We start from the raw sequence: 15,823 nt of genomic DNA, 5'->3' as shown, positions 1-15,823 counted from the left end.
AAGGGCTAGGAAACCCTGTTAGCTGAATAACAAAGATGTATAATAGAGTCCCAATGCACGTCAGTACTCCCACTGTCCATTGGTGCCATTGCTCTGGTCACTTTGCTGAATATGGACATTGTGGAACCTTAATTCTGTTTCTTGTGGATATAAATCCACTTATGAAGACACAGGTTCCTTATTGAATTCCAGCCTATACGTTGCGAGAGAGGGCTCTTTCCATTTTCTAACTTTCTAGCAAAGTATGTTTCCAGGAGAATTTGGATAACAGAAGAAGTGAGGTTGCACTTGATGAATAGGATGGGGGTGGTGGGACTCAGATTGAGTTGTTTTAAAGACCAGAATGCCTCATTACCCTGGCAGCTGTTAATACTTTGTGTGTAGTTCCCCACCCTGCTGCAAACAGAGGGTTATGTTATACTGTATCTGACCACAGGTCCATCCAGTCTAGTGCTGTCAGCACTGACTGGCAGTGTCCTTCCAGGGTTTCTGGGAGTGGTCTTACCCAGTCCTTTGTGGAGATGGTAGGATTGAAACTGGCACCTTTGGCATGTAAAGTACGTGCTCTGCCATTGGATATGTTGACAGAAGTTTTGCAAAGTTGACTTTTAAACTATATATAAAAGCTGGAATAATAAAATGCAAGAGAAGGGAGGACTGTCAACACATTTCCAGACCATTGTTCTCTCTCTTCATCTGCTTTTGGATTAATAGTTAAATGCCAAATAATTCTCTTGATATCTAGTTTCCCTGTCTTGCTGCTGCAAGCCTTCTAATGCCTTCTGTTTATTACTGAATCAAGTTACTCCATTTCAGGCTGGCTTTATGGAGGGAGTTCATAATTCACCAGAGAGCTGCAAGTTATGGGGAACTCTATTTTCAACCCCTTCCTGAAATCCCTTGGCAGCTTGTCCGAATGATTAATTGCTGCTGCTGGTAACAAGTGGTGCCTTATTTCTCATTGAAATGGTTCCAGCTTTAAATTCCAACTGTTCCTGTTGAGTTTCCTTCTCCTGCCACTGGCTTTGACTGTGCACTTTTGGTATTAGTTTTCCCTTTTGCCTGCTGCTTTCCAAGGTACTATGCCACACTCATGGAAAGAGGCGGAGGATGGATGCGATCTTACAATCTCTTGGTGGTTGTGCTGGCTAGGGATGATGGGGCTTTTAGTCTTACACATTCATGGAGGCAACAAGACAGGGAAGGCTGTTGTAGAGATATAATCTTCTGCTGACAGTCTCAAGAGAAGATAGACTGCTTTTTACTGTCTTTGGGGGTGGAAGCATATTCGTACCCTCCAGGGCTGTGGAGTCAGAATCAGAGCAGTAGAAATGTACAGTCTCTGACTAGCTTCAGAATAAAAACTTGTACAGTAATATTAAATGTCTACTATGTGGTGTACTTAGTTTCATTGGCACTTGGAAAAATTTTCTTGTTCAGAAATTTTAATAAAATAAATATATTTTATGTCTGTTAGTCAAAGTAGCTTAATGATTCACATCGTGGTGATGGAATGCCTTGTGCCAACATTTTAGTACAGTAGATTTGTTATTACTAATTAATGTAATTTGTTGTTTACGAAGGAGCCAGAGTTAGACAGTAGAAAAATAGAGGAGTTCAATGTTCGGCATGTCTACTTCATAGCCTTGCATTGGAGTACAGTATTTTCTTTTCTTTGGTGAAGACAACCTTGTACCAGGAAAACTATGCACACATGCAATATCTTGGCACAAGAAAAACTCTAGCAGCTGGCCTAGCATTTAGTTTTTTTAAAATAATTGTGTAAAATCCAACATCCTGCTTCATATTAGGCTAGATGACATCTGGTTTTCCTGAAGTTCAGGACTTTCAGTTCATGGACATTCAGCCAGCCTGAGCAATTGTAAGGGATTGTTTGAGACGTGATTCAAAACATGTCAACTCAACATTGAATACTCATGTCTTACAGCAAGCTGCGGCCTGCTAAATATGGTTGAACTGCAACTCCCATCAGCACTTGAATGTGTAGACAGTGGTGAGGAAAGATGGAAGTTGCAATATTTGGAGAATTGTTGTTTGCACATCTCCCCAACATACCCTCTAACGTTTCACAAATGAAAACTGAACAGATGTGGCCAAGCAACATCAGATTAGGGTCAAGATGACAAAATTATTAATGAAGAAGAGCAGACAAACTAGGAGATGCTGCAGCAGTTTCCTTTTGCCTGAGTACGGAAAGGGCAAGATTCTTCTCCTCCCCTTCATGTTGATCTCAGTTTGCTGCAGCTGAAGTAAACCGAGGACCAAAGGTGAAAAGTGGTAGGAGGAGAAAGAAACAGGGACCTTTTAAAAGCATCTGAAAAAGGAGATTAATCACAGAGGATTAATCTGGGTTGTGCCAAATTGGGACAGTTGGAGGGTATGCTCAAATAAAGAGGTACAGAGAAGCACATTAAGATGTCTATATTAATGCTGTCATGTTTTATGGCTAGAGAAAATACATTTGTCAGCTCTCTAAATCCTGATCTCAATCAATTTTTCCCACCTGCCTGTTGCAAAGACTTTTCTCCTGCTTATGTGAAACTAAAGGATTGCAAGGAGCTAAAAGTATTACAGAGAGCCAGGACAGTGTAATCATTTGAGCATTGGACTACGGGTCTGGAGACCAGGGTTCAAATCCATACTTGGCCATGGAAACCCATTTGAGCAGGTCTCATTCTCTCAGCCTCAGAAGAAGACAAAGGAAAAAAAAAAAAACCAAAACAAAATCCCAACCCTATGAACAAATCTTGCCAAGAAAAACCCATGATAGGATTAGGGTCGCCATATGTCAGAAACACCTTGAAAACACACAACAACAAAAAGTATTGCAACAAAGCTAAAGATTATGAGGAGCTCTGCTTGGATGTAACAGCTTGTGTGTTTCTACAGCTTCTTTTTAAATCAGCTTGCAGATTGGATGGGAAAGTTTTTTGCAGCATTGCTCCAGGAAATGTAGCTGTTAACAATGTTTATCTTAATTGGCAATATAACATTGTTTAGGAGGCTGCAGCAAATAAATATACATATTATAGCCCTTTGGTGAACTGGACTGTGTGAAAAACAAATGAGGAGGTAAGATTACAGAATCCAGTGAAGAAGTAGACCAGCATGGGTCTCTAGAGTCTTTCAGCTGATCATTTACAATTTGTTTGTTGCTGTGTGCCTGCAAGTCATTTCGGCCTAGACAGCCCTATCACAGGGTTTTCTTGGCAAGATTTGTTCAGAGAGGGGTTGCCATTGCCATGCTGTTCCTCATCAGGTTGCTAGGTTGCAGCCTGGGGAATGGGCTTCTTGTTTGAATGGTTGGGCAGCACTGGTAGAGGATTCAACGCATGTTACATCTTTCCTTGGTCTCTCTGTTTTCCTGACTTACCTGTGCTGCTTTAGGATTAGGCTTTATTTTTATTTATTTTAACAAACTGAACAGGGGGTGATAGAAGAGGAAGTGGAATTGTTGAAGCTGCAATGCAAATGGTGTTTCTCAGAGTTTCTGTCTCCTGAACTAAACAGATTGCACATCTGACAGCAGAGCAAATGGACTTGTATCCCCATCAGGGATGTGGCTAGTCTGTAGATCCCAGAACAGAGAGGGCTAGGCTGGAGACAAGGGGGATCTGAGCCCCTCTGAAATGATGCAGCACCATATCATCATCATCATCATCATCATCATCATCATCATCATCATCATCGTTCTTACGAAATTAAAGGGGTGCCATAAATCAACAGGTGACTTGAAGGCATATATGCACAAACATTAGTATTAATATTTTGTTCTTTTCATATTTTGTAAAAATACAGAAGAGCCACTAGGGATCACTTTGCTAACAGATGATGCTTAATAGAATCCCAGAAGAAAATCTACATGTGCTTTACTGAATACAGCAAAACCTTCAACTACATAGACCATAAAAAACTATGGAAGAAATGGGAGTACCACTACATCTGATTGTCCTGATGCATAACCTGTATTCAGCACAAGAGGATGCCTTTAGAAGATAAAATGGAGAAACTGGATGGTTCTCAATTGACAAAAGGGTCAGGCAGTGCTGCATACTATCACCCTATTTATTTAATCTGTATACAGGAAATATCACACACAGAGAAGGCAAGAGGAATGAAGATCAGGGGAAGGAACATTAACAGCCTAAAATATGCAGATGACACAACACTACTAGCAGAAACCAACAAGGACCTGGAGCAATTACTGAAGAAGAAGATCAAGGAAGAAAGACCCAAGGTAGGCTTAATCCTAACATTAAGAAAACAAAAATAATGTCCACAGAAGATCTACAATAATTCATCCTATTAACAAGAAATTGAAATAGTTCCCATACCTTGGATCAAATATTGACCTGAATGAAGACTGCAGTCAAGAAATCAGAAGAAGACTAGGACGATAGGGCAGCTATGAAAGAACTGGACAAAGTCCCAAAGTGCAAAGATATAACTCTGAATACTAAAGTGACAATTGTTCAAGCCATTGTATTCCCCATCACAACATACGGATGCGAGAGTGAAGAAAGCCGATAGAAAGAAAATCAACTAATTTGGGATGTGGTCCTGGAGGACAGCACTGAGAATAGCTTGGATGGCCAAGAAGACAAATAAATGGGTTTTAGAACAGATCAAGCCTGAACTTTCCCTGGAAGCCAAAATGACTAAACTGAGACTGCTATACTTTGGCTACATCATAAGAAGGCATGATTCATTAGAAAAGTCAATGATGCTGGGAAAGGTAGAGGGCACTAGAAAGAGAGGAAGACCACATGCCTGATGATTAGACTCAATCAGGGAGACCATGGGCCGGAGCCTGCAAGACCTGAGCAGAGAAGTGGAGGACAGGGGACCTTGGAGATGTCTCATCCATAGGGTTCCCATGAGTCGAGGTCAATGTGAGGACAGTGAACAACAAAAGCACATATGTAAGTATGTAACATTTTTAATGACCTGCCTGCCAGTGTTGAGACCCCCTGCTCACCTGAAAAACAGCCTCCAAACAAGTCACACATTTCTTCTTCTGGGGGACTCCATTCCATTCCTTGCCCTGCCCATCCAATTTTATCTCACATTCTCACCCCGTGGCCCCAGCTGCTTGGCCACTAAGCATGCTGAGCTAATTTAGGTTCCCCACCTATTTATATACATTTTCCTGAAGCATCGTTGTACTTCTGTGAACCACAGGGTTCTGTATGCATGCTGTCATCTCTCTCTCTTACACAGATGGCACTGTTTTGGCTACAGAGCACAAAACCACAAGACACCCTGAAAATGCATTTTGTTGGATTATTAGTAGATAGGATAGCTTACCTTCAGAATGTGTAACAGAATTATTGTTTACCTGCCCTCAGAGGAGCTTGTCTATCTGCTCTGGGCGTATTTTCTGAATCAGAACTTTAAAAAGCTACTTATTTGGATCACAGCGGCCATGCTGGCTGGCTGGGAGATGGTGGTGTCAAGAAGCTGTAGTCCAAAAGGAAAAAAAAAGGTAATTTTATAAGTTCTATTTCTGATTGAATGGAAGAAAATCCAAGCAATGACTTAGACAGAGATGCTTCCATTTGCACTGAGAGTTCATGCTTTCAGTGTGAACTGACACTTGATTTCTCCATACAAGGTTTCTCCAAGATTTGCTGCCTGAAGCCAAACTACAAATGACCCGCTTCCCATTTCAAGTCAAGATGTACCCAAAATTGGCTCAGTTGCAGTGGAGTCACTAGGATTGGTGACACCTGGTGCAGTAACTCATGGTGTCATCCCCCCCCACACACACAACTGACCTTTTTCTATACCACACCAGACAAAATCCTTAGTAATGTTTTTGTACTGATGTTACTCATAAATTGTAAGTCCAGTATATCACTGAATGGTAATAGTTGTGACATAAACTAGCAAAATTAAAATTATACCTTTAAATTACAATATCATATGCACAGCCTATGATATTGTAATTTACATATACATAGTTTCATGTGGTTAAGGTGAAAATTTGGTAAAATATGTTTTTAAAGAAAAAATAAAATATTTTTAAAAATAAAATTTTAAAATTTTAAAATTTTAATTTAAAAGAAACCTGGGGCCTCTTCTTTCTCTTCCCAGCAAGCCTTGTCCCACTCACATGATCTCTTCAGCATTTTAAAGGGACACAGGCAAACACCACAGCCCATTTTTGCCCAAGGAGCAGTGATATAATCTTAAAGTTTCACTTGGTGTGGTCCTACCCCCTGCACCCCCCTATTGATGCTACTGCTTAGGTGTTGTGGCATATGAAGCAGGACATCCTCCAAGCACTACTCCCCAACCCCTGATAGGAAAAATATATATAGTCAAGCCATGGATGCTTGAATCCTTGGATAAGGAGAGATGACTGTAAGGACACACACAAACAGACCCCAAAAGAAGAATGTTTCCCAGGAGAGTTATGATTTCATCTTCCTAGCAATTCTTAGCACAGTTGTAGCTACCTACCATAGCAGTGTGTGTGGAGGAAGACAAGATTGGTCCTCCTGTTAGCAGGGATGTAGCCAAGGAGTGGGTGGGTTCTTAGGGTCCGGACTCCCCTTTCCATTAGAAAAATGAATGGTGCATGCTGCTGCGCCCAAGCCCCATTATAATGGTGGCACTTAGTCTGGACCCTCCCTTCCTAAAATCCTGGCTACGTCCCTGCTGTTAGGCAGAGGGAGGCACAGCTGACTCAGGCAGCAGATTTGGGATGTCAAGAAAAAGCAGCACATTGTTATCAACTGTGATATTGTTGTCTTTTTCCTGTCAGGGGTTGGGGAGTAGTGCTTGGAGGATGTCCTGCTTCATATGCCACAACACCTAAGCAGTGAAATTTTAAGGGCCCGCTGTGTTTTAAATGGAGGGAAACCATAGACCACTAAAGATGATGCTAAGCTAAACTAAGCTAAGCTAGGCTTGGTTGGGCCCAGGCTTGGAGATCTGGCTCAGTATCCAGCTCCTTGCTTTCTCTCTTTCTCTGCTTGGCCTCAGGCCTGGATGCTTTCCAGAGCGTTTTTGATGCTGCCATCGCTTAAACCAGCAACAAACTCTATTAGCTGCTACTGCAAATTGGATTTGTTCAACGCAATTGGATTTTGCCTCCGGCTTGTATGGCTTTGTTACGGGGAGGGAGGGAGGGAGGAAGGGGAAGGGTTGTAGGAGGCGGTGGGTCACTAATAATAGTGAGTGTTGCCTTTCTTCTCTTCCCAGAGGTCTGAGTGCAGTTGCAGATTTCAGGGAACAGGTGGAGACAACAGGTGCCATCCCTCTACTGCAGAATGATTGGATTGTGCTGGTCTTCTCTGTCCCCTTCCCAGAGACACATCTTTCAGATCAAGGATGAAAATATCAAAACAGCATAAACTAGTGGGAGAAGCAGGATACATGGTTGGCAGACAATGTGGAGATACCTTGGAAAACAATCCCAGTGGCAATGGCAAACCCCCTCTGAATAAACCTGCCAAGAAAACCCTGCAATAGGTTCACCTTAGGGTTGCCATAAGTCGGAAATGACAAAGGCACACAACACACACATGGACCAGTGTTTTCATACCCTCCAACATTTCAGAAATGAAAACTGGAGATGCATGGCCAGCCAGCATCAAAGTATAGTTAAAATGGCAAATGTTATTAATAAGGAAGCAAACACAAGCTAGGAAAGGGCACAGCAGTTTGCTTTTGCCTGATTCTGCTGGGAACATCAAGCTGCCATCCTCCCTTCTACTCTTCCGCCTGCTGAGTTAATTGAGAGAAAAATACATTTGCATTTGGAACTCAGAGCACGCCAGTTGAGATAAGTTTGAGGATAAAGGTGAGAAATGGGAGAAGAAATTTTTAAAAACCTGAAAAACTGGGATGATAGAGTATTAATCTGAGGGGTCCCTGTCAAAACAGGACAGTTGGGAAATATAAGTGCCTTAGTGGAGCCGGGAACACTGGGATTATTTAATATTATCATTATTGCTATCAAATTGACTTTTGGTACCCCTGTATATTAAAAACCTCCAAGAGGCTCGGTGATCAGCAGCCCTGCTCAGGTCCTTCATGCTCCGGGCCATGGTTTGCTTTACTGAGTCAATCAATTTGTAATGTCTTCCTCTTTTTCTATTGCCTTCTACTTTATGGAGCATTATAGTCTTTTCTAATGAATAGATTAGCAAAGACAAATGTACTATCAGGTTTTGCTGTTTCTTCTGAGTTTGGCTGCAGTCCACACAGTAGCTACAGGGAGGCAGGGGAGGCAGGAATAGGTTTTTTTCAGAAAACAATGTATTGTAAGCCACGTCCCAAGAATAATGCAAAATATTTGCACAGAGTGCAGTCTTGTCAGAGCAGTCAGGACCCATTAGCTTCATAAAAGGCCTGTTTCCAGTGGAGATGAAAACTGCTGCAAGTGGTTTGTAATATAGATTCATAGAGTTTCCTGTTTTTCCTGTCCATGGGGAGTGTCTGTGGGGAGTGTCACAATCAGTACTTGTGTTTTAGAACTGATCACTTACACTACTCAATGGAACAAGAATCACTATAATCTTTAGGTAACCGTCAAACACTACCAAGTGCAGATGAGAATCTGCACTCTATCTATATGTGTGAATCCCATTCTGGCAATGGAGTTGCTGGGTTCCACCCTGGAAGTCCTGCTCATCTTCATAGCAGAAAACAGAGAACACCCATGCAACCATGGCAGATACTTCTTTCCTGGGCCTTTTCTTTGATCCTTCACTCCTCAATGCTGCAGGAGGGGGAGGAAACGAAATGCCTTGTTTGTTCTATCAAACAGTGGAAAAGGTAGGCAATGGGTGGGAGACACTACTGTGTCTAGGGTTGCCATATCTTGTGTTGCCTGGCCCTGGATATATACAATTTTCAAGGATCATCTCTGTGGGGAGAAACATGAGTACAAATTCTGCAGCTTTGGCAGACTCAGTTCTGGGCAAGTAGAAAGGGTTATGTGCAAAGTAGATCAACAACTTGCTACAATTTTCAAGGTTTAATTGATGTGATGCTACAGTTTACAAAGACTCTCCAGGGTGTGTGTGTGTGTGGCTGTGTGTCTATTAATATTGACTTATTAAGCTTCCTCCTTCCCTCACGGTCATTATGATGCCAGGGCTCACCTTCTACTCTGCTCTGTATTCATCTTCTGGCCAGAAGCAAGTAGACTTGATTAAATGATCCAAATAAATCAGATGAAATAATCCACACATTTCACCTTAATCCACAAATAGGGAGAGGTTTAAAAAAGAGAAATGGGATAGCTGTGCTGCAACTAGGAAGCTTTCACCAAAGGAGTAGCATGAAGAAGCACTTGATATTGCTGCTGGCGGAGTGGTAGTTAAGAATACAACTCAGTCCACTAAACATTTTCACCAGCTCAGGAAGGAGCTAGCATTTTGTTAGTTTAGGACCTCTGTCTTTTGTGGCTTCCTGCTCTCCAGCAACAAAACTCTTTTGGTGCTGGGAGAAAGAAAGGATCAGTGATGCCTTCCAAGAAATAGCAGGATGGTGGGGACTGAGTATTTCCCCCTCACACAGACTGATCATCACAGACTACTGGTAATAGTAATTTTAGTATCGTATTTAGTAGTTTTAGTATAGTGTTACTACTAGTACTAGCAATAGACAACCTTGCAATAGTCCACTGAGGTGGACTAAATGCTTGCATTAATTTAATGCTAGGGATGGGGAGTGTAACATTAGTAGAGGACTGTTAGAAACCACTGGAAAGAAAGAAAAAATGACTCCGTGTGTCTGAAACAGAATATCTGTACAATCTTGGTAAAAGCACAACCAATGTATGTACAGCAGTGCTTCCCTACAGCACTGCTGGGGATTAGCAGTGGTTTTTCTCACCACTGTGTCAGGGATTAGCACCATATTTGTGCCTACTGACTTAAAGAGAGTTCCATCTGTATCATTAGCCTGACCAAAATACTCTCTCCCCAGAGTGTCACTAGCTGGATGCAAGTGAGAGTGTGAGCAATATCTTTCTTGTTCCTTTCTTTTCTTTTCCCAGTGGGACCAGTCTTACCATTAAGGCAAGTAAGGCAGTCACAGCAGGCAGCAGATTTGTGGTAAGAGTAAAAAAACTTAGTAATTTAACACAAAGTTACTGTTGTATTTTTCACTTTCAGAGATGGGAAGAGGACTTGACTGGCTTGCTCAAAGGACCTGACTGTCTTTGGATACTAGGCCCCTTGAATTGGTTCGGTGGAGAATGCCCCGTACTGCATTGCCAGTCAGGCCACAAAGTATCTTAAGAGTTAGCCCAAACCCAGATCTAATAACTTTGTAGGTCATGTCCACATGTGAAGAAAACAGCAGAAAATGCATGGGAAGGCTAACTCCACTCCTACAAAACTGCTTTGCTCAACATTAAGTCACAACCCCTCCACAACCAGCGTTATCGGATGCATTCAAAATGCATGTGAACAACAAAGATTCAGCCCAAATTCTACCTGGATTATTTTCACTGTCTAAATAAGCACTGAAATTCAACAGCTCAAGGGCGAGACTTACACAGCCTCTAGCAAAGGGATCAAAGGATCATGAGAGCTGTAATCCAAAACATCTGGAGGGCTGTAAAATTCTCACCTCTGCAACAGCTAATCCCAACTGGAATGAAAAACCCATTGAGTCAATGAGATTTACATAAATGTGGGATTAGCATTCAGAAATGGATTCAGTGAGTGTGCGCTAGTTGGAATTAGGAATGGGACTTGAGCTCTCTTTTGTAGCTCTGGGAGATTAAAAATGTTGGGGTGAGGAATAACCTTTCTTCTGAGTAGCCATCATCCTCTGGGGTACATTGAGAGGCCCCTGGTGCACCAGCACGTCCTCTTGTTCTGTTCATACATCTGGTCAGTGTTTATGTTTTGCTCTTGGAGCCAAAGTAAATAGCCTTGATTGAGACAGCAGACAGTACTTTTTGAAGAAAGCAAAAGAGGAGAGTTGTTGATGGTGGTATGTCCCCTCCCACTTTTGCCTCTGGTAAACAGGATTTGGACCTACTTGTATTGTTGCAATCATCTCACCAGTTTAAATACTGGTATCAGTGAGACAAATGTGTGTTTACATAAGTATGGGTGAGTGGTTTCAATGGGAAACAAAAACTCTCAAATTACTTTTGGTGTCTTTAAAAGGTCCACCTAAAGGACTAGTACCCATCATGAGGCCGCCTAGAATTGTGTTTCTACATAATTGTACATACCACTTCTACTCAGATATATCAATGCTGATGCATTCAGACTTGGGCAACTTTGTCGGTAGTACACAGGCATTATTTTCCAATCACATATGTATTTCTTTGTATGGAAGCCTATTTTTATGTATGGTGTGCATGTGACGTGTACACTCAGATAATACAAACACAGCACACACACAAGCCCCTATACACAAGAAGGAACGTCAGGGCAGTGGTGTCACTAGGTGGGTGTGAGGGGTTCATGCTGTATTGGGTGACAGCCGGGTGATGTACATCCAGAGGGCATCACATTCCTTTCTCGCTTGCCCAGCAATTGTGTGAAACCCAAAACAGCCCTTTGGAGGCTGCAGTACTTTCCCCTTTGGACTCCAGCATGGCTGCTCTCCTGAGCAACAGCACTAGACCCCAAAAAGCCCTCTGGAGGTTGCAGCAACCACTCACCCAGCAGCAGTCTTGCCAGGCAGCAATTGGCCAGCCAGAAGACAGGCATGTAAGGCATCAGGAGGGAAGGAGGGCGGTAAGGTAGTTTGCCCCTCCTCTGCACAGGGTTACAGCAACCACAAGGACACCACTGTATCATCATCAAGCCCGCAGTCTTGGCTTCATTTTTTACTCTTCTCTGTCATTTATTCCCCAGATCCAGGCCACCACCAAGGCCTGTAGATTCTTTCTCCACAACATTGCCAAGATCCGTCCATTCCTCTCAGCCTCTACTGCCAAGACTCTGGTCCATGCCCTAGTGGTTTCGCGACTAGATTATTGTAACCTTCTTCTGACAGGGCTTCCTCTCTCACACCTCGATCCTTTAATCTCTGTCCAGCATTCAGCTGCATGTATTATCACATCAGCTTGCCGCTTTGACCATGTTTCTCCTCTTTTTTCCTCCCTTCATTGGCTCCCCTTTCCCTTCCGCATCCAGTACAAGCTTTTGTTGTTGACTTTCAAAGCCCTCCATGGATTGGCCCCTCCTTACTTATCTGACTTTCTTTCTCCTTCCATTCCTACTCTTACCCTCCGCTCTGGTAGTCAAGGTCTCCTGTCCCAGTGTAGGACTACCACTGCCCCCTCCTGGATTCGTCCCTTCTCACTTGCTGCCCCTTACTTCTCTCCCCATGTTCGCACCTCATTACTTCTCTACCCAGTTTCAAAACTGAGTTAAAGACTATATTGTTTAGAGAAGCATTCCCAGGGGTGAGCCCCTATGCCCCAGGATGCCTCCTTTTAACCATCCATTAAGAAGCCAAGTCTTCTCTCCAGTCCATCTGCCATGGTCCAGGCCTCAGAGGTAGAGAAGAACTGCTGGACCTCATTCCCTTTCCCTCCACCACTCCCTTCTCCTTTTGTGTCGTGTCTTTTTAGATTGTAAGCCTGAGGGCAGGGAACTGTCTAATTAAAAAGATTGTATGTACAGTGCTGTGTAAATTTACAGCGCTTTATAAATAAAGGTTAATAATAATAATAATAATAATAATAATAATAATAATAATAATAGTAGTATCAGGGTTTAATTCACATAAATGTCAGCTTCCACTGGGTCCCTGAAACTGCTGTCCTTAATCTTACATGTGCAGACATAAGCAGTGGGAACTAGATAGTATATCAAAAACATTTTGTGAATGCTCAGAGGAACTCTCTTCTTTGTTACCAGTTTGCATATTCTAAGGCTATGTCTTGGCTAAGAAAATAGATCTCTATGGCTAGGCCTTACCTGGGCCTGGGTCAAGCAGAAAAAAAATGTTCCTCATTTAAGACAAAGAGTGAAATGTAGGGACCTAAATACTCTAAAAGCACCAGATCCTGTCTGATCTTGGAAGCTAAGTAGGGTCAGCCTTGGTTAATACTTGGATGGAAGACTGCCAATGGATACCAGGAGCTGTAGGCTACATTTCAAAGGAAAGAACTGGCAAAAACACCTCTGAGAATCCCTTGCCTAAGAAAACCAATGAAAGTTACAGTGTAACCACACGTCAACAGTTGATTTGAAGGCACACATACACACAGTTGTACAATTCATTACAGCAAGCATGCATGAGGAGAATGCTTGCAGAGAATGATATGTTCCCTTTTAAAAAAATAACCTTTGTACCCAAACTATCCAAATGGGCAAAACCACAGAAAAATGATATACTAAATTAACACACATATACACATATGCTCTTCAGATGTCTGTATAATAATAGTGAGATACATAAGCATAACAATGCAACTGCCCAAGCACAGAAGCAAATGAAGATGCCATCTAATGTCCTCCCCCAAAACTGTTACTAAAGATTGGTTTTCTGAAATTGGTTCCACAGCACTTGCCATATGGTGCTGCCTCTTTTGTTTGACTTTCCCCCACTCATTCCAATCTATTCTTGCATGGATGGTGTTTCCCTTCAGACCTCAGCTGGCATTTTCACCTCTGGAATCTACCTCCTGGCATTGTCCATTCTCCATGGGAATGGTAACTGAGTGTGGGAGACAGGAAATGCTACAAATAGTGGGGTGGGAGTTAGGGATATTCACAGGAATGAGATTGGAAAATACTGAAACGAAAAGCCTCGCTAAGACCCAAAGGGAGCAAGCTTTCTTTCCTTCACTTTCTTATTTCCTCCCCCTCCCCCCACTCCCCACTTTAATAAATGAGCTGTTTGTAGTTACTGTAACACACAGGGGCATTTTGCAGAGATAACACAGGTTAATATTTTGCTCTGTTTCTTGCTGGATGGGCTGTTGATGTTTTCTTGGCAATCACTGGTGCTGCAAATCACACGTCGGCAGTAGCAGTAACAACAACAACACTAGCTTTGGCATGCACACAACTGAAGTGAATGGCACTTAGTGGCCCACCAAGAGGCAAGAAATATGGCCACACAGAGCGGCAAATCAAGTGGTCCTTTGGGCATGGCCAAGGATGGCCTGATACCGTCAGAAGTCTGGGCGATCCTTCTTCAGGGTTTTGTAGTCCGTGGAGACAGCCATGAACTATGGAAGAAAGAGATGCTGATGAATGAATGTCTGCTCTCTTTGGTCCAGGACCAGCCCTTCCAGGAAAGAAGAGTGAGGAACCTGTCTCAGGTAGCAATTTCTCAGGGCCGGAAGCAGACAGCTGGGTGTGCTACATGGCTTGCCCTCTACCCCTTCATCTAGCCTCCTAGAGGATGTGTGGAGGATGCTGTGCCTTCACCAGTATTAAAATAAAATTCAACTGCCAGTCTGACAATATATGGAAAGGCGGAAGTGTCACCTTGTCCCTTGCCTTAGAGAGCAAATGTCTTGGGGCAACCCAGTGGTGTCACCTGGTCAGGGCCTCCTCCCACTTCACAGTGAGAAAGGCTGATCATGCCCCTCCTGATTCTGCTGCTGCAATACTGATGTCCTCTTGAGGAGGCTAGTGCCACAGTAGCAAGAGAGAGGGCCAAGTGTTCTGTCCCTAACTTCTCTGTGGCAGCACCGGTCTCCTCATGAGGAAGCCAATGCCGCAGCAGCAAAGGAGATGGCCAAGCATGCCCTTTTGCCCACCCCCTGGCATCCACCAACAGCCTCTCCTGCACCAGATGACACCAGGGCTGGGGATGCCACTGGGGCAGCCTTGCTGTGTCCTACTAAAATTCCTGTGTCATGAGGCGATTCTTAAAAACACCCTGTATAAAACCTTTGAGATGTGTGACTGCTCTCTTCATATTTATTGTGGTTCTACTCAAGGGTGTAGGTAGGACTGGGCACCCATAAAGGCCCATATGGGCATCCACTGCCATGCTTTGGAGCTTTCTGCTGTGGCAGTTCCTCTCTAGTTGTCACTACCTGTTCAGCATCCCTCTGCAAGCATAAAAGCAAGGACAAATGTAAGGAAATGAAGAAGCCTCCTTGCACTACACTCTCTGTCAGGATATTTAGGTGGGGAGGACCAAGGGGGAGAAGGCAGGGGAGCAGGCAGTCATGGGCAAAAGAGACAGCTCTTTCATTTTGGCCAGACATGAAGCTGGTAACTGAATTTTTCCGTTATGACACCAGTTCTCAAATGGTGGGGCAGGACTCCTGGTATGTGTGTGTGAGAGTTGCTCAAAGGGGAGCAAGACTTGGAGGCTCTGATCCTTCTTCCTCCTTGTCTTCCCAACATTTTATGTGTAAAATTTATATGTTTGTTGAGTTAAACACTGGATTTACTTCAATAAAACTGTTCTAATTTGAACAATGTTATTTTATTATAAAATGTTAAAATATTAATATACAGTGAATTCTTGGTATCCACTGGGGTTTGATTCCAGGACCCCCTGTGGATACCAAAATCCATGGATGCTCAAGTCCCATCAAATACAATGGCATAGGAAAATGGCATCACTTATAAACTCAGCCCTCCATATCTATGAATTTTTTTATCCATGGATTCAAGCACCCATGGCTTCAAAATATTTAATATATATATAAATTCCCAAAAGCAAACCTTGATTTTGCCATTTTATATAAGGGACACCATTTTACTGAATCCTGTATCCAAACTTCAGTGCATACACGAAGGATTTGGAGATCTTTAAACAGAAGCTGGATGGCTATCTGTCAGAGATGCTTTGATTGTGAGTTCCTGCATGACAGGGAATTGGACGGGATGGCTCTTGT

General features: G+C 42.9%; 1 protein-coding gene across 2 annotated transcripts in view; it reads right to left on the bottom strand.

Annotated features, from left to right (window-relative positions):
• Positions 1–13,376: 13,376 nt before the first annotated feature.
• NDUFA4L2 (NDUFA4 mitochondrial complex associated like 2) overlaps positions 13,377–15,823 on the bottom strand; it is a 42,051-nt gene continuing 39,604 nt past the window's right edge. For both annotated transcript variants that reach the window (XM_042452864.1, XM_042452866.1), the window contains exon 4: positions 13,377–14,191. In XM_042452864.1, the coding sequence (XP_042308798.1) occupies positions 14,135–14,191 (57 nt within the window). In that variant the 3' untranslated portion in view covers positions 13,377–14,134. The remainder of the gene's footprint in view (positions 14,192–15,823) is intronic.

This window comes from Sceloporus undulatus, chromosome 2, assembly GCF_019175285.1.
Source record: "Sceloporus undulatus isolate JIND9_A2432 ecotype Alabama chromosome 2, SceUnd_v1.1, whole genome shotgun sequence".
In the NCBI taxonomy this organism is placed as follows: domain Eukaryota; kingdom Metazoa; phylum Chordata; class Lepidosauria; order Squamata; family Phrynosomatidae; genus Sceloporus; species Sceloporus undulatus.
The sequence above is the reverse complement of the archived record's forward strand: the minus strand, read 5'-3'. Positions and strand labels throughout refer to the sequence as shown.